General features: G+C 45.7%; 1 protein-coding gene across 2 annotated transcripts in view; it reads right to left on the bottom strand.

The window, feature by feature from the left end:
* The window catches only part of RFX8 (regulatory factor X8), a 72,279-nt gene that overhangs the window by 45,242 nt on the left and 5,057 nt on the right, over nucleotides 1-21,980 (bottom strand). For both annotated transcript variants that reach the window (XM_082427090.1, XM_082427091.1), the window contains exons 2-4: nucleotides 19,653-19,776; nucleotides 10,988-11,049; nucleotides 9,672-9,758 (exon numbers count right to left, since the gene is read on the bottom strand). In XM_082427090.1, coding sequence (XP_082283216.1) covers nucleotides 9,672-9,758; nucleotides 10,988-11,049; nucleotides 19,653-19,776 — 273 coding nt within the window. The remainder of the gene's footprint in view (nucleotides 1-9,671; nucleotides 9,759-10,987; nucleotides 11,050-19,652; nucleotides 19,777-21,980) is intronic.

Genomic DNA, 21,980 nt, shown 5'->3' with positions numbered 1-21,980 from the left:
ACCTTTTTTTCTTTTTTTTAGATTCCATATATATGTGTTAGCATACAGTATTGGTTTTTCTCTTTCTGAGTTACTTCACTCTGTATGACAGACTCTAGGTCCATCCACCTCACTACAAATAACTCAATTTCGTTTCTTTTTATGGCTGAGTAATATTCCATTGTATATGTGTGCCACATCTTCTTTATCCATTCATCTGTCGATGGACACTTAGGTTGCTTCCATGTCCTGGCTATTGTAAATAGAGCTGCAATGAACCAGTGTCTCATTCTTTTTTTTTTTTTTAACTAATTAATTTATTTATTTTTGGCTGCGCTGGGTCTTTGTTGCTGTGCGCGGGCTTTCTCTAGTTGCAGCGAGCGGGGGCTACTCTTCATTGCGGTGCACGGGTTTCTCATTGCGGTGGCTTCTCTTGTTGCAGAGCACAGGCTCTAGGCACGTGGGCTTCAGTAGTTGTGGCTCGCAGGCTTTAGAGCGCAGGCTCAGTAGTTGTGGTGCACAGGCTTAGTTGCTCCACGGCATGTGGGCTCTTCCCGGACCAGGGCTCGAACCCGTGTCTCCTGCACTGGCAAGCGGATTCTTAACCACTGCGCCACCAGGGAGGCTCCAGTGTCTCATTCTTAAAGTGGATCTCTGGACTATAGATTTCTACTTCATACTTTTTTTTCTTTATTTTTTTTGGCCACTCGGCATGTGGGATCTTAATTCCCCGACCCGGGATCGAACCCTCGCCCCCTGCATTGGCAGCAGGGAGTCTTAACCACTGGACTGCCAGGCAAGTCCCCCATCATCATATTTTAACTCATCCTACTTTAATTTATGAGGAACAATCATATAATTAAGCATTCCATTCACCATTAACATTGATTTACAGAGTATATACGGTCTTTTTTCCAAAAGTTTCTGGAGTAGCTTGATTCGTGTCCAGGGAACAGGCTGTAGATTCACTTTTCCTGGCTCCTGCCCTCGAATCCAAACCAATACCCTGGAGATGATTCAATCGCCCATGAGGAAAGGGCTCTGAAAGCTGGAAAGAAGATGGTGGACTGCCTGGGAGTACAGGACTGCAGAAGCAACCAGGTGATGAGTTCGCTGTTTTGTTTCGATCGCCCATGTGTATCTGGACTGCACACAGGAGGGACCTGGGACCCAGAACTGTCAACAGGCACAGACCTGAATCCCAAGAGGACCAGGAGAGGGAAGCCTGACGGAGACAGCAGGAGCTGGCCACCGCAAATGCCCACAGCGGCAGCTCTGACGTGCTGGTGGGCTGAGCAGCCCCTACCACCCCCGGGACGCTGATGCAGGGACAGTACTGAAGCCCCTCGCCAGTTCAGCGCCCACTCCACACTTGGAGCTCAGCAGGGCAGGCGGTCTACCCACAGGGCTAATACCAGCAGAGACTGGTGTCTCCCTGCCCTACACCAGGTGGCATAAGGGGATGAAGGCCCAGCACTCTGGCTCTCCCAGCTCCCCAGAGAAGGTGGCCCATGGAGGTGGGTTCAGCCCCTGCAGGGGGCCCAGTAAGTAACTGATCACAAGCCCCAGCAGTGCCAGAAGAGTGAAACAGATCAGAACAGCATGATCAGAAAACTAAACTGTCACTGGAACTACAGCCCACAAAAGTAGGCCAGATCCTATATGCTAAGCCCAAATCGGGTGACTGCCTGCTAAAGGAGAAGATTTAAACAGGGTCAAGTCTCCTAACATAACCCAAATGCCCAGGATACGATAGAAAATCACCCCTAAAATACAAAGATCAGTGGAACAGAATAGAGAGCCCAGAAATAAACCCACACATATATGGTCAATTAACTTACGACAAAGGACCTAAGAATATACAATGGGGAAAGGACAGTCTCTTCAATAAATGGTGCTGGGAAGACTGGACAGACACATGCAAAAGAATGAATCTAGACCACTCTCTTACACCATACACAAAATTAACCCAAAATGAATTAAAGAGCTGAATGTAAGACCTGAGCCTAGAAGAACTTCTAGAAGCAAACATAGGTGGTAAGCTCCTTGACATAGATCCTGGTGACGATTTTTTTGAAATCTGACCCCAAAAGTAAAAGCAACAAAAGCAAAAACAAAGAAGTGGGATTACATCAAACTAAAAACCTTGTGCACAGTAAACCATCAACAAAGTGAAAAGTCAACCTATGGAACTGGAGAAAATATTTGCAAATCATCTCTCTGATAAGGGGTTAATAACCAAAATATAAAGAGCTCATACAACTCAATAGCAAACACCAAACAATCCAATTAAAAATGGGCAGAATATCTGAACAGACATTTTTGCAACAAAGACATGCAGATGGCCGACAAGTACATGAAAAGATGCTCAACAACACTAATCATCAGGGAAATGCAAATCAAAACCAAAAATGAGATCTCACCTCACACCTGTTAGAATGGCTGTCATCAAGAAGATAGGAGAGAACAAGTGCTGGAGAGGGTGTGGAGAAAAGGGAGCCCTTGTGCACTGCTGGTGGGAATGTAAAAACACCATATGATCCACCAATCCCACTCCTGGGGATTTATCTGAAGAAAACAAAAGCACTAACTTGAAAAGATACATGTACCTCCATGATCACTGCAGCATTATTTACACCAGCCGAGATATGAAAAAGACCTACGTGTCCACTGACAGGTGAACGAATAAAGCAATTATGGTATATATACACAGTGGAATAATATTCAGCCATAAAAAAGAATGACATCTTGCCATTTGGGACAACATGGATGGACCCTGAGGGCAGTATGCTAAGTGAAATAAGCCAGACAGAAAAAGACAAATATTGTATGATCTCACTTACACGTGGAATCTAAAAAGAAAAAGAAAAGCAAAAACCAAGCTCATAGATACAGTGGCTGCCAGGGATGGAGGGGCTGGTGGTGCTGGAGGGTGGGCAAAAGGGGTGAAGGGAGACAAAAGGTACAAACTTCCAGGTGTAAAATAAGTAAGTCCTGGGAACGTTATGTATAGCATGATGATTACAGTTACTAATACTGTGTCATATATTTGAAATTTGCTAACAGAGTAGATCTTAAAAGTTATCATGACCAGAAAAAATTCTGTAACTATGTATGGTGACAGATGATAATTCGACTTATTGTGGTGATCATTTTGCAATATACACAAATATCCAATCATTATGTTGTACACCTGAAGCTAATATTATGTTGTTTATCAGTTATACCTCAATGAAAAAAGAAAGAAAGGAAGGAAGGAAGGAAGGAGGGAAGGGAGGGAGGGAGGAAGGAAACCACCCAAAATAATGAGTTAGGTAAATCACAATTTGCATCAGAGAAGACAATCTATTGACGCTTACACTGAGATGAACCAGATGTTGGAATTATGTGACAAAGATTTTCACACAGTCATTATAAAAGTGTTCCAAGTAATTATGAATTCTTTTGAAACAGATTAAAAAAATAGAAAACCTCTGCAAAGAAACAGAAGTTATACAACAGAACCAAATGGGAATGATAGAACCGAAAAACACAAGAGCCAAAATAAAAATAATATACATAACACTATGAAAAAATCATGCAGATATACTAAAATAAATACATCAAAGCCAAGGGCAATATGCTGAGGAGTCTTATTAAATGTTTACTATGTGCCAGGTACTGTTTTAAGCATTTTCCTTGTATTAATTCATTTAATCTTCACAACAGCCCTGTGACGTAGATATTAGTATCCTTGTTAACGGGTGAGGAATCTGAGACACAGAGAGGTCGAGTGACTTGCCTAAGATCACACAGCTTACTAGAGGTGGAGTCAGGGAGTCTGTCCTAGAGTCTCTGCTCCTGTCCACGTGTAGTATTGCTTGGTATTATGCTGCCTCTTTCAGAGAATGAAACGAATTCCAGCGAGAAGTCTCGGTGGGCATCTCTGCCAGGGCTGCTGCTAAGCCTCCTCACGGGCCCCTCCTCCTCCTCTTCCATCTCCTCCTACAGCCCAGAATTAGCACAGCTGCCAGAGGATCTCCACTTGACATGCCAATCAGCCTGCTTCACTCCCCAGCCTGAGTCTCCCCAGTGGCTCACATCACACTCGGAATAACATCCTGCCTCCTTCCCAAGACCTGTGGGCCCTGCCTGTGTTTTCAGATCCCCCTCCGCCCACTCTCCTGTTCATGCCAACCTCCACCCTCAGACTTCCTCGCTCTTCTTTGCACTCATCCCTGCCCCAGGCCCTTTGCACTTGCCCTTTCCCCTCCCGGAATGCTTGTCCCCCAGATCTTCACTTGGCCACTTGCTTTTTTCACATTTCTGCTCCAAAGGCATCTTCCCAGGGAGGCCTCCCATGACTTCATTTTACTGTCTTCAGATCAATCTCACTATCGTTCCTTTTTGACTGTCTTTCTCCCCAACTAAAACTGACCAGAGGGGGAATTCCCTGGCAGTCCAGGGGTTAGGACTCCACACTTCCACTGCAGGGGGCACGGGTTCGATCCCTCATTGGGGAACTAAGATCTTGCATGCCACGTGGCACAGCCAAAAAAAAAAAAAAAACTGGGGCAAAAAAAAATAATAATTAAAAAAATGAATAAACCTGACCAGCGGGAAGGCCTTGTTTATCTTGCTTCATCACCAGTGGCTAGAACAGGGCCTGACTTAGTGTAGGAACTTAAATATTTGTTGAATGAACAGATAAATGAATGGATGAGATATAGTTTTCATTACCTGGAAAGCAGAGAGATGATGTTTTTATTTTCAGACCTAATTTTTAAAAGGTCACACAGGTCCTAACGTAAAAGACGTCGTATAATAAAATAGAAGACAGTTTCACCAGCATAGTTCATAGATTAACAACAGTATTAACATTTATTATATTCTGCCTTCAAAATATACATGTTGTATTTCTTAAAACGTGGCATTGGTAAGAAACTTACCCTTAAACCTTAGTGCTTTTTAAGCTACAGTAACCAAGACAATATGGTACTGGCACAAAAACAGAAATATAGATCAATGGAACAGGATAGAAAGCCCAGAGATAAACCCACGCACCTATGGTCAACTAATCTATGACAAAGGAGGCAAGGATATACAATGGAGAAAAGACAGTCTCTTCAATAAGTGGTGCTGGGAAAACTGGACAGCTACATGTAAAAGAATGAAATTAGAACACTCCCTAACACCATACACAAAAATAAACTCGAAATGGATTAGAGACCTAAATATAAGACTGGACACTATAAAACTCTTAGAGGAAAACATAGGAAGAACACTCTTTGACATAAATCACAGCAAGATCTTTTTTGACCCACCTGCTAGAGTAATGGAAATGAAAACAAAAACAAACAAATGGGACCTAATGAAACTTAAAAGCTTTTGCAAAGCAAAGGAAGCTAAAAACAAGACAAAAAAACAACCCTCAGAATGGGAGAAAATATTTGCAAACCAATCAACGGACAAAGGATTAATCTCCAAAATATATAAACAGCTCATGCAGCTCAATATTAAAAAAACAAACATCCCAATCCAAAAATGGGCAGAAGATCTAAATAGGCGTTTCTCCAAAGAAGACATACAGATGGCCAAGAAGCACATGAAAAGCTGCTCAACATCACTAATTATTAGAGAAATGCAAATCAAAACTACAATGAGGTATCACCTCACACCAGTCAGAATGGCCGTCATCAGAAAATCTACAAACAACAAATGCTGGCGAGGGTGTGGAGAAAAGGGAACCCTCTTGCACTGTTGGTGGGAATGTAAATTGATACAGCCACTATGGAGAACAGTATGGAGGTTCCTTAAACAACTAAAAATAGAATTACCATATGACCCAGCAATCCCACTACTGGGCATAAATCCAGAGAAACCCATAATTGTAAAAGACACATGAACCCCAGTGTTCACTGCAGCACTATTTACACTAGCCAGGTCATGGAAGCAACCTAAATGCCCATCGACAGACGAATGGATAAAGAAGTTGTGGTACATATATACAATGGAATATTACTCAGCCATAAAAAGGAACGAAATTGGGTCATTTGTAGAGACGTGGATGGATCTAGAGACTGTCATACGAGTGAAGTAAGTCAGAAAGAGAAAAACAAATATCGTATATTAAGGCATATATGTGGAACCTAGGAAAATGGTACAGATGAACCGTTTTGTAGGGCAGAAATTGAGACACAGATGTAGAGAACAAACGTATGGACACCAAGGGGGGAAAGCAGCGGGCGGGTAGTGTGATGAATTGGGCAATTGGGATCGACATATATACACTGATGTGTATAAAATTGATGACTAATAAGAACCTGCTGTATAAAAAAAATAAATTAAATAAAATTCAAAAAAAAAAAACAACCTTAATGCTTTAAAAAAAAATTCTCTTAATTGGCCAAGACTTTAGAGTTCATCTATTATCAGACACGTGTGGGGCACAGGACATTAAAAGCACCTGCTGCTGGGCTGATCTCCAGAATAAGCCAATGTCATCCTTGCCCTGACGTTTGTCCCCTGAAGCCCTCCTCTTCCTCAATGAGGGTAAAGCCTATTTTTTCCCCACAAAGACCCGTTCTAGCCCCTTTCTCTGTGACATCAACGCAGAGGCGTCAGGACACTAATGGCCTCTCACCCGGGCCCAGTTCTTGCCCTGTTCGTAGTTTTCCTTGTGTGTGTGCACGTGGGCACATGCAGGGCTCTCCACACCGCCTGCTGGGTGCTCTGGGCAAACAAAGACACACACACATCAGCAAGTGAGAGATCCCCTTTGCACAAGGAAAGGTCCGACTATGACTGAAACAAATCTCTCATCTTTCCGACTCCCTTCCCTAACTTCTCTATTTTCGCTGCTCTCATTTTTCCACCTTTGTGACGAAGGGCTGAATAAGAGATGTAAGAGGAGCTGGTGGGAAGCAGGTAATTAGGACTCGACTTGAGGTTGAGTTCGAGATTTCAGTGGGACGGGCTGGCCTGAGTCATCCCTGCCGCCGTCTGTGGACACAGGCTCAACCATCCGAAGACCCTGCCTTCGAAGGGTCCTGCAGCTCTGCCTCCTTTTTGGTCCAGGCGCTCATCGGAACGACTGAGGACCATCTCCTGGCCGCTGTCACCCTCTCCTTCCAGTCTAGTCTCTTTAAACCTTAATTCCAAGTTTTTCATTCTTCAACAGCTACTTCGGGGCCGACACTGTGTTTCCAGGCAACGTTGGGGATAAAACAAGCTCCATGGTTCCTGGCCTTGCAGAGGTTCCCATGATGACACCACCCTGTTTCCCAGAGGACGACTCCGAAGGCTTACAGACACCCCACCCCCAGCATCGAATTCAAGTCCCTTCCCCAGGCTGGTGCTGCACCCCATCTCCGCATCCTGCACGGCAGGGAGCTCTGCCGTCACACCTCTGCGTACGCTCGCCTCCCTCCCTGAGCCTGGACACCCTCTCCCTCCCGCCTCCCTCTCCACCCGTCAACGCTCTGTCCTTCACAGCTTCGTTCAAAGCACGCCTCTCTCCCGGGCCCCTCTGATCCCCTGGCCCAAGACGTGCGCTCTCCACCTCTGAGTTCTCACGGGACCTTGTGTACACTTCCGACACCCATCACGTTATACTTGGTATCAAGCGAAATGTACATTTAGTTCCTCTATGAAGCCATCAGAGAGAAGGGTCCACGTCTTACCCATACTGGTGGTTCCCCATGGCTCCCCCTCGGCCGCTGCCTTACAACACAGGGTACCTTATACAAAAGGTGATCATATAATTCGCTATAGTTTCTTGTCCACGCTAGAGCCCTTTGGAGAGGGAAAGGAGCCCTCTTCATCAACACGCTGGGCTAGAAGTAAAGGTAAAATTGACCCTGGCTACTTGGATACGAGCTCCTCTATTTATGCCACATGAAGGCTCCATGAACAACGTATGAATTAAGAGGAAACGCTGGCTGGGTCGACAGCCAGTGAGCGGCGTGGGGCAGTGCAGGAGGGGGTCTTCCCTAGAGCTGAGGCTGCTGAGGACAGTGTCCTGGAGCAGGTGGTCCCTCAGGTATGTCCCAGGGAAGGGACAGGATTCAGGAAGGTCCAATGAGACAGAGAGAAGAAGGAATGACATCATGCAAGGACAGGATGATGGGAGCAAAGGCAGAACCGCATTTGACATTTTCAGAGAAAAGTGAGCATGGCTGAAACCGGCAGTTTATATGGGGGAGAAATTGGCAACCGGGTTGGAAAGTGCAGTAGGAAGGATCTGGGGGGCGGACACCAGTCTGGGAGAGGCGGGTGCGTAGGCTTCGCGCAAGAGGTAAGGGCAAGCTCCTGCATGTTTCTGAGCAAGAAAGAGACAAAGAAAATGCAGAATTGTGGGGAGGTTAGTCTCACAGTTGTGTTTATTTACTTATTTTGAAATTTAGGGGTTTGTATTTATATTAATGAGTAGTGTTACAGGAACAGTTTTCACAGAATTCCTTAAGGTATTAAGGCTTCTTGATATGTTTCGGAATTCGTATTTCTCTTTTGTTAAATATCTCTTTTTGGTTTTGGTCGTGCTGGGTTCTCAGCCTTCACATGGATTAACATGAATATTTTACTATTAAGTACTATATTTGTTAAATTATATCTATTATAAGAATGTGGCCCATAGATACAAGGAATTTCCCTTTAATTATTTAAGATAAAGAAGTTTTAAGTTTTGCCAAATCAAGATTATCAATTATTTTCTTACTCCTTCCATTTATTTATTATTATACTTTTAATTTAATTTTTTAAATTAATTTTTACTGGAGTGTCATTGCTTTACTCACGGCTGTGTCTACAGAGAGGTGAGGCTGAGCAGAGGGAGGTCACGTGGGATCCACGGAAATAATCTTGACGTGAGATGACCAGGGCTTCAAGGAAACATCAGTAACCATGAAGAGTGGTCAGGAGACCCGAAAGGGAAGAATTAACAGGACTTGTGACCCGAGGGAGTCAGGGATGGCTTTCGGGTGACACTCTGCACGGGTTATACCTATTGGGATCACAGATGGAATTATGGACGTCAAGAGGCAGAGGCGGCCGGAGGGAGAGGATGAAGTTAAATTTCTGCATCCTCAGTGTGAGGTACCAGTGGGTCTTCTGGATGGAAACGTCCAGTAGACAGCCAGACTGAAAAGCCTAGGAGGTGGGAGAGACGAGGAGAAGCAGAAGTGATTTAGAAGGAGTCGTCAGCCATGGACGGAGAGACAGGTGGAAGACAGAAAGGGATGAGGTGTCTTGGGGCCAAAGTGCGGGAAGAGCATCATGGATTATGAAGGCTTGGATCTCAGGGAGATGCATGCCCTGGGGGGGGAGGGGAGAGGTAAGGAGACCAAGAAGGGCTCATTCTGGGGAAGGAACTGGATGATGCAGAGTCCTGAGGGCTAGAGGAAGTTTCGAGCAGGAAGTGGCTAATTCTGTCAAATTTGACAGAGGGATCGAGAAGGACAAAGACTTTGTGCAAAACGGCTTTGGCAATTGAGATGAGGATGAAAATGAACAGTATCCGAGGAAGTGAACGCGATATGCATTTCTCTGGCCAACGATGTGGCCCGTGTCAGAGGCATGGTGATGTGATGTGTGCTTCCATCCTTAAGAAGGATGAATGGCACAACAGCCAAGTTAGGTTCAACCAAAGTACGAATGGTCCTAATATTGATCAGGCTGTGACCTATGACCAAAATACCTAAATGACAGGCACTAACCTGTGATATCTTTTTTCACCCAGAAGGTAGCAGTACCGGGCATAGAAGAAAGAACTTTTCTTGATACAGATCCCGTCGTAATGATACCTGAAAAATAAAGGTTGTCTTCAAGATGATGTCAAACCACTGGCGTGCTTTAGAGAAGACACAGAACAGACTAGCCAAGGAAGACAGAGTTCTTCTCTGGGTTTCATCACTGACTCCATTTATTAGGAAAAGCTAATCAGTCATGCGGCCTGACCAAGCTCTGTTAGGTGGACAATTTCATACTATTTCACATGCATCAACTTTGAAACGGGCTTGCAGATGTTCTCCTCTGCTTTCCCGACTTATGACACTCGAATCTTAGAGAGATGCCACAGGGAAAGCCTCCGGTTGCCTCCGCCATTGACTTTCTCAAAGGGAGGTGGACCGATGCCAGTGTCCCCTCTGTTGAATGGACTCAGGTTCTCAGACCCCCAGTAGGAAGGTTGGTTCCTCCTCTGCTGAGCCGGGGAAAGGCAGCAGCTCATATGGGCTCCTAGCAGCCCCACAAAATTTTTTCAAATTAACTGTTGCTCAGTGTTTAGCTTGGCAAACTCTTCCATGCTTTCCACTCCTTCAAGGGTGGCAGGCTCCTTCCCTAGTTTGGCTTCCACCCCTTCTTACTGATTTCCTGATCTCACTGATTTCTCCTGATTTTTCTTGATTTAAAACAAACAACAAATAACAATGATAATTGAGTGACAATTATAACAGGATGCACCCGATAACACTGGAATTTCCTTTCAAGTTAAAAATATCGCCGGGGTACCTTCTGTCTCCTGAATAGAATTCAAATATGCGAATTAGATGAACGCTTAGAAATTTTAGTTCAAGGGGTAATTAAAACAGTTTTATTGTTCTAGGGATATAGTTACTTAATTATTTCAACAATTAGACATTTACATGTCTAAACGTTGGAAGTGTCAGAAACAGAAAAATACACTGTGACTTTTGTATTTTAACAAAATCTCTCAAGAAGATAGAGACTCATATTTGGTCCTGGCATCACCTGAATTATATCAGGCACTGGGAATTTCATATAATTATAGGAACTCTTTGGTAAGAGCTGATATTTATCGTTTGTTTAGTTTTGCATTTCTTTGGTCACCCATTTTGTGATTTTTCAAAATGTGTGTTTTTAACATTTAAAATAAAACAAACTGCTTGTGATGATGGATGACTTTGTTTTTTGCTTCTTTTGTTTTTTGGTTTTCTATTATGCACATGTTAACTTTTAAGAAATAAGTGTTATTCAAAAAAATAATAAAATAAAACAAAAATGATCAACCTACCTGGCATTTCCTCTTGTGCCCAGCCTCCGGGTGCCAAGATCAGGGAAAACCAAGTGCACGAGCTAAAAGAATAAGCCAGATTTAAAGCTGCAATTTGAAAATTTAGAAATAGAACTTCCAGCTTCGTCTCTTACCACGTTTAAACTGTATTCCCTCTTTTCTGATCATTAAGAAAATATATGTAACTGAAATTTGGAAAAGTCAGACAAGTATAAAGAAGGAAACACAAAACTCAGAGGGATACTGCCATGTAAACCTCACTGTGGTCCATTCCCATCTTTTTTCCAAAGCCTCACTGTGTACATGGATTCTGTGGGTCTACATAGGAAATACCTGCATCGCACAATTAGCATGTCTGCAGTTCTGCTTTCCACTTTCTTCCCTCCAACTTGTACCATAAACACTTCCCCTTGTCATTAAAAATCCTCTGAAAACAGAGAAGTATCAATACTAACACTGCAAAATAGTCCAGCATGCGAGTGTGCCATGAATTTTACCAGTTTCTTTTTTCCAATGTGATTGGCATTTTCACTTTTTTTATTATTCGTTTACCTAATTTTTTCATTTTAAAGGTTTTGTTAGCAAATGCTGTGAAATATTGAATAACAGAGCTACTTCTGACTCAACATTTCATCTCTCCGTTATCTTATCTTTTTTTTTGGCCGTGCCATGCGGCATGCAGGATCTTAGTTCCCCGACCAGGGATCGAACCCCTGCCCCCTCCATTGGGAGCGCAGAGTCTTAACCACTGGACCGCCAGGGAAGTCCCAAACCCCACCATCTTTCTGATGTACGTTTTGTTAGACAGCACTGATATGATGTCTATGACCAATTACATTAAAAAAAACCAGAAGTCTGTTTTTTTTACAGGTTTACAGGTCGTTCACAGGTCCATGACAAGCATGGTATCCAAGTGGATGTCTGTTGAAAAGGGAAATCCTGGATTGCGGTAAAATTACAAAAATACAAAGCAGGAAGGCAGGATGTTCCAAGCTGTTGTGTAATGATTTCTGTGATTTTCTACAATTTGCTCCAGAGTCACTCAGCCTCCGCTTCTGCCTTCCTCCTTTTTTTATTCTTAGCCTCCAAAAGCAGCAGGATTTGACAGTGTCTTGAAGTGTTTCTCTTGGCTGGCGCCAGGCCCCACCTCTTCCTCCAGGAAGCTGCCCAAGCCCAGGTGGGAAGGCACAAGTCAGGGATGGAGAGGCAGGTCTTGGCATATCGAGGTCACGAGGCCAAATCGAGGCTTCTTCAGGGAAGGAGAACCAGAACGTACGAGAAAATAAATGACAACAGGAGTTAAAAGAAAACGTCAGCCACGTCTAAAGGCAGAATTCGGAGCCAGAAGTTCCTACTTTCAACCACAGATTGACCATTTCATCTTCTCTTGAGAAAATCACTTAAACCCTTCCCTCTAGGTCTAGTTGTAAAATAATAGCTACCGAAAAGAATTATCCGCAAGCATGCAGCAGGCTCAGATTCAAGGCCCTGGCATATCATCTGGTGCTTTGGAGGGAGAAGCAGAAACAAATTCCTCGTTGCCTGGCAGGACAGTAATGCACACGTCTTATTTTACTGAGTGTTTCCAACCCCAGACTATCCTGTGATTTCATCTTATAATCGAGAACACCACAGTTACAATTTAAAAAGCGACTGAGATGATCATTTCCAAAAGATGTAATAAGTAAAAAAAAACTTATCTACCTAGTATATAGAGCTCACATAAATCAATAGGGAAAACACTAATACCCCAATAGAAAGTGATCGGATAATAATGTGCATACGTGAAGGATACACATAACCAAAACACACGCCAAAGGACTCACCTTCCCTAACCATACAATAAATGCCAGCTGAAACAGCTAAATGTAGTTCTTACCCAACAAATTCCCTAGGTCAAGGATATCATGGATTTGGGTAAGAATATCAAGAACTATCATGTGGGCTTACAATTGTCTAGAATCTCGCTGAGGGAAATTACCAGATACAGATGGAGACTTATGTTACTCAGAATAGAGAAAAATTATAAACATCATAAATTTCCAATAAGGAAAATGGTTAAATGAATTCTGGAACAACCAAAAAAATATTTCACAGCCATTCTACACCATGCATTTAGAAATATTTTAATGTGAAAATGTTTATAACATTCTAAGTGAAAATATGTATGTATGTAATTATAAAAGTTAACGGCCCTTGGTTGCTTCCTATGTGCCAGGACTGTCCAACTCTCTCTACGTGTGTTTTTCTCATGAATTTCTTAAAAGTCTCTCATGAAGGAGGTACTATTATTAACATTATGAATATTCTCGTTTTACAGATGACGAAGTTGAGGCACAAAAAAGTTAAATAACTTGCCCAGGATTGTACACTAGTTAGTCTGATTCTAGGCTTAGGGTTACCTGTCTGTCTGTCCATCCACCTGTTTGACCATCCACATGTCCATCCATCCATCCACACATTGATCTTCCAATCCATCCATCCTTGTGGTGTCCACACAAGAGGCTGGGGCGTGAAGACAGAGGCAGGCAGCAAGGTGAACTGAGACACCCCCCTGCCAGGGGGACTTGCACCTTCAGGCTTTCAGCTAAAATTTGGTTATAAAACTCTAAAAAGTCCTCGACTGAAATCGCCCACCATGAGATAGAGAGAGGACGAAAAGGAGGATGTGTAAGGGGGTTTCTTGCAGCAAGACCACTCCCTGACCTATGAAGGGTGTGCAGGACGGGATGGTCCAGTCACCTGGGGCCCAGGGGAAGCGGGTTCGCAGATTTGCCTGAAGGGCTGATCGTGAGGCCCCTGCAGTCAGTGCCTGGCTTGGGCAGAGGACTCCGGATGGACGAGAGACGGCTGGCCAGCCAGTGGCCTTGGGGGGAAGGCAGAGGGGCACGGCTGCTGCCCTGGCTCAGCACACCCACAGCCTGTTCAGGCCAAGAGTGGCTGAGAAGTTTCGATGGCCAGACACTGGTCACCCGTGATAAAGAGCTGACAGGTGGGAGAGGCCGGACTCTGCCCAGCAAAGCCCCCCAGGATGGGCAGTCAGGCTTCAGAGCCATTCACCAAGGCCAGGGATGCATTCTAGAACATTCCCAAGGGCTGCCCTGCAGAAGCCAACAAAGGCACCAGGAGACAAGGGTTTGCCTGGCCTCCCCAAGTGTGAAGCTGTGCAGTAGAAACTTTGCAGCCGCTTTTACCTTCCCCTCCCACGGGGTCCAACCAACACCCAGCAAGGTGGCAGGAAATGTGGGAGGGAGGAAGAGGAGACCCCCGCAACTAGTTCTCTGCTGGCGAGAAACCTCGCTGGAGGACTGCGGAAGCGATTCCACGTTAAACCCAGCTCAGAGTTTGGACGTTATATGGGGCTGGACATTCGAAGCGTCAGACGGATACTGTCTGGTAAACTAGAAGGACAATGGGGCTTTGTGTCACCCAAGGAGCTCTAGAGAGGTCAGGCTGCCCGCTCAGATGCTCTGTCAGGAGGGAGAAGAACCACCGCGTGGGCAGGACCGAAGGGACGTGGGAAACAAACAGAGAGGCCTCTGTGATCACTCCCCGCTCCTGCTGGCACATGTATGTGAGTGTGCCGGGGGCCTGCAAATAAACCACACATGTGCTTGCATCTCTGGACAGTGAGGTCGTAGCCGGCATTTGTCTTCTTCTTCTTTTATACCCTTCTCTCGAATTCCCACATTTTCTATAAAGGGAATGTGTTCTTTCATAATCAGAAAAACATCAGGAAATGTTACTTTAAAAAAAGGAAGTCAGCCTTTGGGAAATTTCCTCATCCACATAAGCCATCACTTGCACTGGGAGTGAGATGACCTGTCATATAGCCGGGACTGCCGAGCAGAGCAAGAAACACCCCAACATCTGCACAGGAACTTGGTGTGGAGTCTGGAATCAACCCCAATCCCGGGGGGGAGGCAGGAAATGAGAAGTGGGTATTTTGCTGTTTCTCTTGTAAACAAGCTTTGGGATCACATCCTTTTCCCCTTCCTCTCCCTTCTCCACTGAGTCACAGATCAGCAGCTCAGGGTCCCTTTCCAAGACCAGCACCACTGAACTGACTCATTCTTTGGGCAAATTCCCAACGAGAACTGAAAGCTAGGACCTCAGTGTCTTGGGGGATGGATTCGAAGGGAAGTAGGAAGATCAAAAATGCTAGACAAATGCCCATGGTCACGCACCGGAGGCTCTTTTTAACTCTTTTTTCGGAACACCCTGCAGTAGGACTGCCCTTGAGGGGAAACCACTTAGAAGAAAATCTGAGAGAGGTTTTGAAAAGGAGCCTTTGATTTCTTAAAAAAGGAAGTAGAGATCATTCAGAACCAAGACGTGTCAAGCTCAAGTCACCCCACTCCCATCTGATAAGGCTGCCAGATAAGGAAATGGCTTAGTGCCAGGATACCCAGACTAGCAAAGCCCTTGAGGAAGTGCCCCAATGTGCCTAGTGAAGAAAGGACAAAATGTGGGCTGAGTGATAAGACAGCCAGGGGAATTCCTGGCTGGTTGGAAAACCTTCCAGAGACACCCAGCGAGCTCCAGAGCCTAACACCCTGCACGTGTCCACATTGCTTTTGATTTATTGAAGGAGGGATAAGAGACGTGCTATTCCCATGTGTGAGCTTCAGCAGGCTGAGACGACTGGATGACTATGAGTCTAGAAGATACGGCAGGTCAGCACTAAGAAGCTGCCAACTCGGAATAAGGGAACAGCCACTCTTGGGTTCCCACGGTCACGGGCATAATGACCACAGTCTGATAACAAGGACAACATATTGTATCTACATGGAGTGCTTTACAGTTTATAAAGCAGTTTTGGGAGGGCTAGCTTACTTATAATTCGTGTGAAATACAGAAGGGTTATTTTTTCTTTTTTTGGATCACAAGCTTAAAATGAAACCAGCAGAGCGGCATGGAGGCATGAAAGCCAATAGTAGCCCAAAAAATTAAAAAAGAAAAATAAAAGCCCCATCCTCTGAGCCCTCCTGAGACACTGGGCTGTACCCTTGGGGAACCTACCTTTGAAGAGAAACACCAATAAACTGAAGTCATAATGAAACAAGTAGTCAGGAAGTAAAAATTTGGGACCGAAGAGTATTCAATGAAGAAGGGCAGACACAAAGGTTTAAACAATTGTTTCCAATATTTGAGCAGCTTCCGTATTAGAAGATTCTACTCCTTATTTTATGATTATCCAAAGTGCAGAGCTTCCACCAATGACTGTGTTTCAGGGGTGACGACTGTGGCTAGAGAAATGGGTCTAAAAATGTCAGTGTTTTGGAAACATCATTGGAATCTACAGAATTGCTGGTGGGAGGGCAACGGAAGCCACCATTTCAGAAAACGATCTGGTCCCATCCCCAGACGTCACAGTCACACAGCCCGTCAGCCTGCAAGTTCACCTCCGGACACACACGCCCAAGAGAACATCTCCACGTGCATAGTAGGAGATACACAAGTGAATGTTCACGACAGCAAAATTGGGAAACAGCCCAAATGCTCATCAAAGGGAGAGAAGATAGGTAAACTGAACTACTACACAACAGTCAAATGAATGTAGAGGAATCCTGATATAATAATAAGTGGAACAAGTCCCAAAAGATGACATATAACATGACCCTCCTTTTTAAAAAGTTAAGTCACAAAAAAAAAAAGTTAAGTCACATATAACATGACCCTCCTTTTTAAAAAGTCAAGTCACAAAAATTAAAAAAATGGGCTTTTAAAAGAAATACATTATATAAAATAAGTCAGACAGAGAAAGCCAAAGATGGTATGATCTTGCTTATATATGCAATGTAAAAAACAACAGTAAAACAAAAACAAAAACACCAATCTCACTGAAACAGAGAACAGATTGATGGTTGCCAGAGGTCGGGGATGGGGGTGGTCAAAATGGGTGAAGGGGGTCAAAGATCAAAAAGAAGAAAACAACAAAAACAGAAAGACATACAAATGCACTAAAACTCTTTTTAGAAAGGCAAGATAACGATGAAGGGGTTGATGGTTCCCACCAGTGGGGAAGGCAGGGAGATGGGATACAGGGATCTGGCCATATGGTTCATACGGGGCGGTGGGTTCACGGATGCTTGTAACATTGTTAAAAAGAACGGAAGACCCAGAGGGAATCAGGCTGTGAGTGGATCGAAGGTAAGAGTGTGTCATGAACCAATTCCATTCTGTCCACTGAGGACCACTGAGAAAGAGGGAGCAAGAAGGAAGGGAGGAAAGATGGGAGGGAGAGGTTGAACTGGCATCTCTGCGGCCGTGAGCAGGCTTGCCCCCCAGGTCATTTCAGCCCCGGCCAGGTGGCCCCTGCAGGGGTCTGATCCTGCAGGCTGTGAGCCGTCCCCAGGCCCGCAAGGAGTCGGGTGGCTTTCCATGCGCCTGTGCTCTGCTTGCCAAGCGTGGATCCTGGGGAGGGGCCGTGTCCGCCCAGAGGAAGAGCAGCTTCCTCGTTGCAGAAACACGTTGCCCCCCTCCCAGCTCCGAGCCCCCATGGCTGTCTCTGCCCGGAGAGGGCATTTTGTTCTCATAAAAGCTCCCAGCCAGAGGTGCTTTTGAAGGGCTCTTGCATTGGATGTGGAGTTGGACCAGTGACCTCCAAGTTCTCTTGCAAGCCCAGGATAGTTCTGAGGGAATAGCAGGTGGAAAGAGGACTGACCCATAAAGAAGGAGACCAGATTTGCTGCCCAAGCATTGTAACTGGCGGTGGGACCCCCCACCGTACTCACTCCTGGTTTGTTCCTTGACTTCTAACGCTACCAGCCTCTGCTGATGGCTGTGACACAAGACAAGGCCTCAAGGATGCCAACTGTTTCCTCCCACCCACCTGTCCTCCCTGTGGGCCTCTCTCGCCTGAAGACCATTACAGTGTGGGACCCTGGGGCAGGTGGTCACGGACAGCATCACGGGAAGTCGTGAAGTGGTGGCAGAAGCTGGCTTCTGGGAAGGGGCCTGGAGCAGCCCAGCGCGGAGAAGCAGTGGCCCAGTGGTTTACATACGGACACACCGGAGGGAGAGAGAGGAGATGCCTGGTGACGTAGAATCTAGTCACGGGCTGTCTCAGAGGGGACCCACCGGCCACATGTGGCCACCGAGCACTTGAAATGTGCCTGGTCCGAATTGAAATGGGCTGTACATGTAAAATGACGTGTCGGAGTTTTGAGATCCAGCACGAAGAAGAGAATGCAAAAAATAACGCATTCATTTTTAAATACTGATTCCATGTTGAACGATAGTATTTTGAATATTTTGGATTGAACTTAAAAGTTATAAAAAATTAATTTTACCTTAAAAAAACTTTTAAAATGAGGATCTAGAATATTTAAAATTGTATCTATGGCTCCTCTTACATTTTTATTGGGTAGTACTGGACTAAACTCTATGAGGCCCAGTCAAACTTCTTGCAGTTGGATGAAATGAGATATCCCTTTAAAAAAATTCTCCTTTAAACTTGTTTTGAGTGGATGTCTGTCTATTCCTGAAAACCGGATTGAAAATTAATACGATGCAATATACGATTGAAAGTTATTATTGTTAATTTAATAACAATTAAGCCCCGTGATTCTATTAATTCTTTCCATCAACAAATCCTATTGGCTCTGTCTTCCAAATACACCCAGACTTTGACCCCTTCTCACGACATCCACTGCTGCGTCCCTGTCCGCTCCCTGCACACCTGGGCTCCTCCCACCTCCCTGAGTTGACCCCCTGGTTGTCTCTCCCTGGTCTCTGCCCTCCAGCCACTGCAGCCTCCTTGCTACTTGAGCCCCCTCCTGCCTCAGGGCCTTGGCGCTGGCTCTGCCTGCACTGCTCTTTGCTCATATAGCCCCATACTCACTGCCTCATCTTTTGGAAATCTGGACTCAAATGTTACTTCTCAGGGAGGCCTTCCCTCCAATGACAAGTCCTCCCCCTAAAACACACACACAGTCACACACACACAGTCCTTTCCTCCTTCCACTCCATTTAGCATTTATACCACCTAACAGACTGTATATTTTACCTTCTTTATCTTCCTCAGCTATAATATAATAAATGCAGTAAAGGCAGGAATTTTTCTCTGTTCTGTTCATTGTTGTACACTCAGCACCTAAAACAGTGCCGGCACATAGCAGCTGCTCAATAAATATCTGTTAGATGTGGAGGGTCTCAGATGGGCCATTCTTGTGCTAACGTTTGCTGTGTATTGCGTGGTCTAAACAAACCCTTGACAGAGTTCTTAAGAGGAAAACCTTTGAGAGCCCGTGAGTTCTCTAGGAACAACCGAATTGTGGGAAGCACAAGCTGTCTGACACCACAAAGTGGCTCTTTGAGCTTGTGGGGTCCTGAGCTGTGGCATTTCTATGCAGGGAATAATGGCCCAGCAAGCCTGGCTGAGAACTGGGGGTATCTGAGGCTGCCATGGCTGCATTCTCTTGGGTGAATGCCACCCCATCCTTGAACTTTCCTGGCCCCTCACTATGAAGTATGGACAAAGGACGGAATGGCTTTCAGATGGAGATGAGGATGTATGTTAGCCATCGGGCTGGTTCCCAGGGTGAAGCCAGTTATATCCACTGAGAAGCCATCAGACCCAAATAAATGCCAGCATTTCCTCATCATTAACCTGCATGCTTTTTTTACTCGGTGGACATGTATTTTTGTCTTCACAACCTACCTTCCCAAACGTGGCTGGGTTGACTTGGTTCTGAGCATTTTGCCCGCAGGTCTCCACATACATCTCATACATGAGGCAGTGAGGCACACTGTACCCTTCGCAGATGCAGAAGTTGTCAACCAACCTGGGGGCGGGGAGGAAGAAGAGCAGGAAGAGAAGGTTGGCGTCAGTTTTTCGAGAGTGGGACACTTTGATATGGGTCAGACACAAGCAAGGGACCCAACAAAACGAAATATGCTTACTTTATCGAATGCAAAGTCTCACCCATCAGCATCTGTAATGTGCTCAGCCCAGAGTTCAGAATATTGATTTAGACTATGGTGAGGTTTTGTTGTTGTTTTTTTAAATCTTTTTGGCATACAGGCATATTAAAAAGAAGCCCAAATTACTGGGCTCAGCAGACGCTGCTTCATGTAACTTTGTAAAGGTGGCAGCCAAGGTCTCTCACTGTGACGTAGAGATTTACTCGCTAAAACACAACACAATGCCCCCTACCCCTTGTAGAGTCGATCACCCCTGCAGGTGACAGCTGGAGCCCATGTGGCTTCCTAGGACCCGTGTGCCTGTGACCCAGGACAGGTGTGCACAACTCCTCCCCTTCCCCCCTCCCCCTGAAGCAGTCATTTGCACGACTGTTAAACCCGAGTGATTTAGGGCGGGCCACTACATTTTGATTCTTTAAATTGTAATGAGATGGAAGATGGAAGACACCAAGAGACAGAAAGGCAGGCCACCCTCCCTGCCCTTTACTTCCCGTTGGGTGCAGAGCTCGGTAGCGTTCAGATGTGATCTGCAGCCCCCAGGCCCCTGCTTGGGGTGGGACCTTCAATGGCCCAAATGTTCCTGGGCCCCGGGGCAGGTGGGGTCCGCTGGCAACGAGGGGCTCTGCCCGTGGCTCACAGCCCAGGGTGCAGCCCCGAGGGGACAGCCAGGTGCCTGTTCCAGCAGCAGGTATGGGAGTGAGGGGGCAGGCAATGCAGACGACTGAGCTCAGAAGGTGTGGTCCACACTGACACCCAATCACAGCCTTCCCTTTTCTGGCCAGGGACAGACTGGCAGGTTTCTCCTCATTCTTTTCAAGAAATACACAAAGCAAGCCAGTGCAGTTTTTAAACACCGGAGAATTCTTTAGCAGGGAATTTACCAACAATGCATCTCCTCCTTTCTTACTGATGACCTACAGCTTATTTTCTGGGCTGAGGCAGGCTGAGGCCTACATTAACTTTCCTTGAGAGCAAGAGACCACAGTTGTTAACCCCATCTGCTTCCTGGAAGGAGGAAAAGTCAACATATGGTGGACGGCGGGGTGAGGGGAAGCTGTGGCCCTGTATTGGTTTCCTCAGGTAACCAATTACCATAGGCCAGGTGGCTGAAAGCAACAGAAACATACTCTGTCACAGTTCTGGAAGCTGAAAGTCCAAATCAAGGTGTCAGCCGGGTTGGTTCCTTCCAGAGGCGCTGAGGAAGCATGTGCTCCACGCTTTCCTCCTGGCTGCTGGTGGCTGCCAGAAACCCTTGGCGTTCCTTGGCTTGTAGACACATCACTCTAGTGCCCTCGCCTTCACCTGGCTGTCTCCTCGCCTCTTTTTTTTTTTTTTTTTTTTTTTTGGCTGCGTTGGGTCTTCGTTGCTGCACACGGGCTTTCTCTAGTTGCCGTGAGCGGGGGCTACTCTTCGTTGTGGTGCGTGGGCTTCTCATTTCGGTGGCTTCTCTTGTTGCGGAGCATGGGCTCTAGGTGAGTGGGCTCAGTAGTTGTGGCACGCGGGCTCAGTAGTTGTGGCTCACGGGCTCTAGAGCGCAGGCTCAGTAGTTGTGGCTAACAGGCTTAGTTGCTCCGCGGCATGTGGGATCTTCCCGGACCAGGGCTCAAACCCGTGTCCCCTGCATTGGCAGGCGGATTCTTAACCACTGCGCCACCAGGGAGGTCCCTCCTCATCTCTTCTTATAAGGACAACCATCACTGGATTTAGGGCCCACCTAATCCAGTGGGGCCTCCTCTTAACTGGTTCCATCTGCAAAGACCCTATTTGCAGGGTCACATTCTGATATTCCAGACAGACATGCATTTTGGGAGGGGACACCATTCAACCCAGTCCAAGCCCAAGGAGGGGATTTTCTGAGACTCTCCCATAGCATCAGGGTGGGAACCTGACACTTTGGACACCTCACAATGGATTAATTACAGCTGCTGGGGCACCAATTATTTGCTTCGCGGTTGAACGCAGGGTAATGTCACTGGTGGTGTGTGGGGCAGTGGCAAATTCACTGATCCGCGAGATATTGATATTTATTTTATTAAGACATTTGCTGACATATAAAAAACCTACA

This window comes from Balaenoptera physalus, assembly GCF_965194825.1.
Source record: "Balaenoptera physalus genome assembly, chromosome: 15".
NCBI lineage: Eukaryota > Metazoa > Chordata > Mammalia > Artiodactyla > Balaenopteridae > Balaenoptera > Balaenoptera physalus.
The sequence above is the reverse complement of the archived record's forward strand: the minus strand, read 5'-3'. Positions and strand labels throughout refer to the sequence as shown.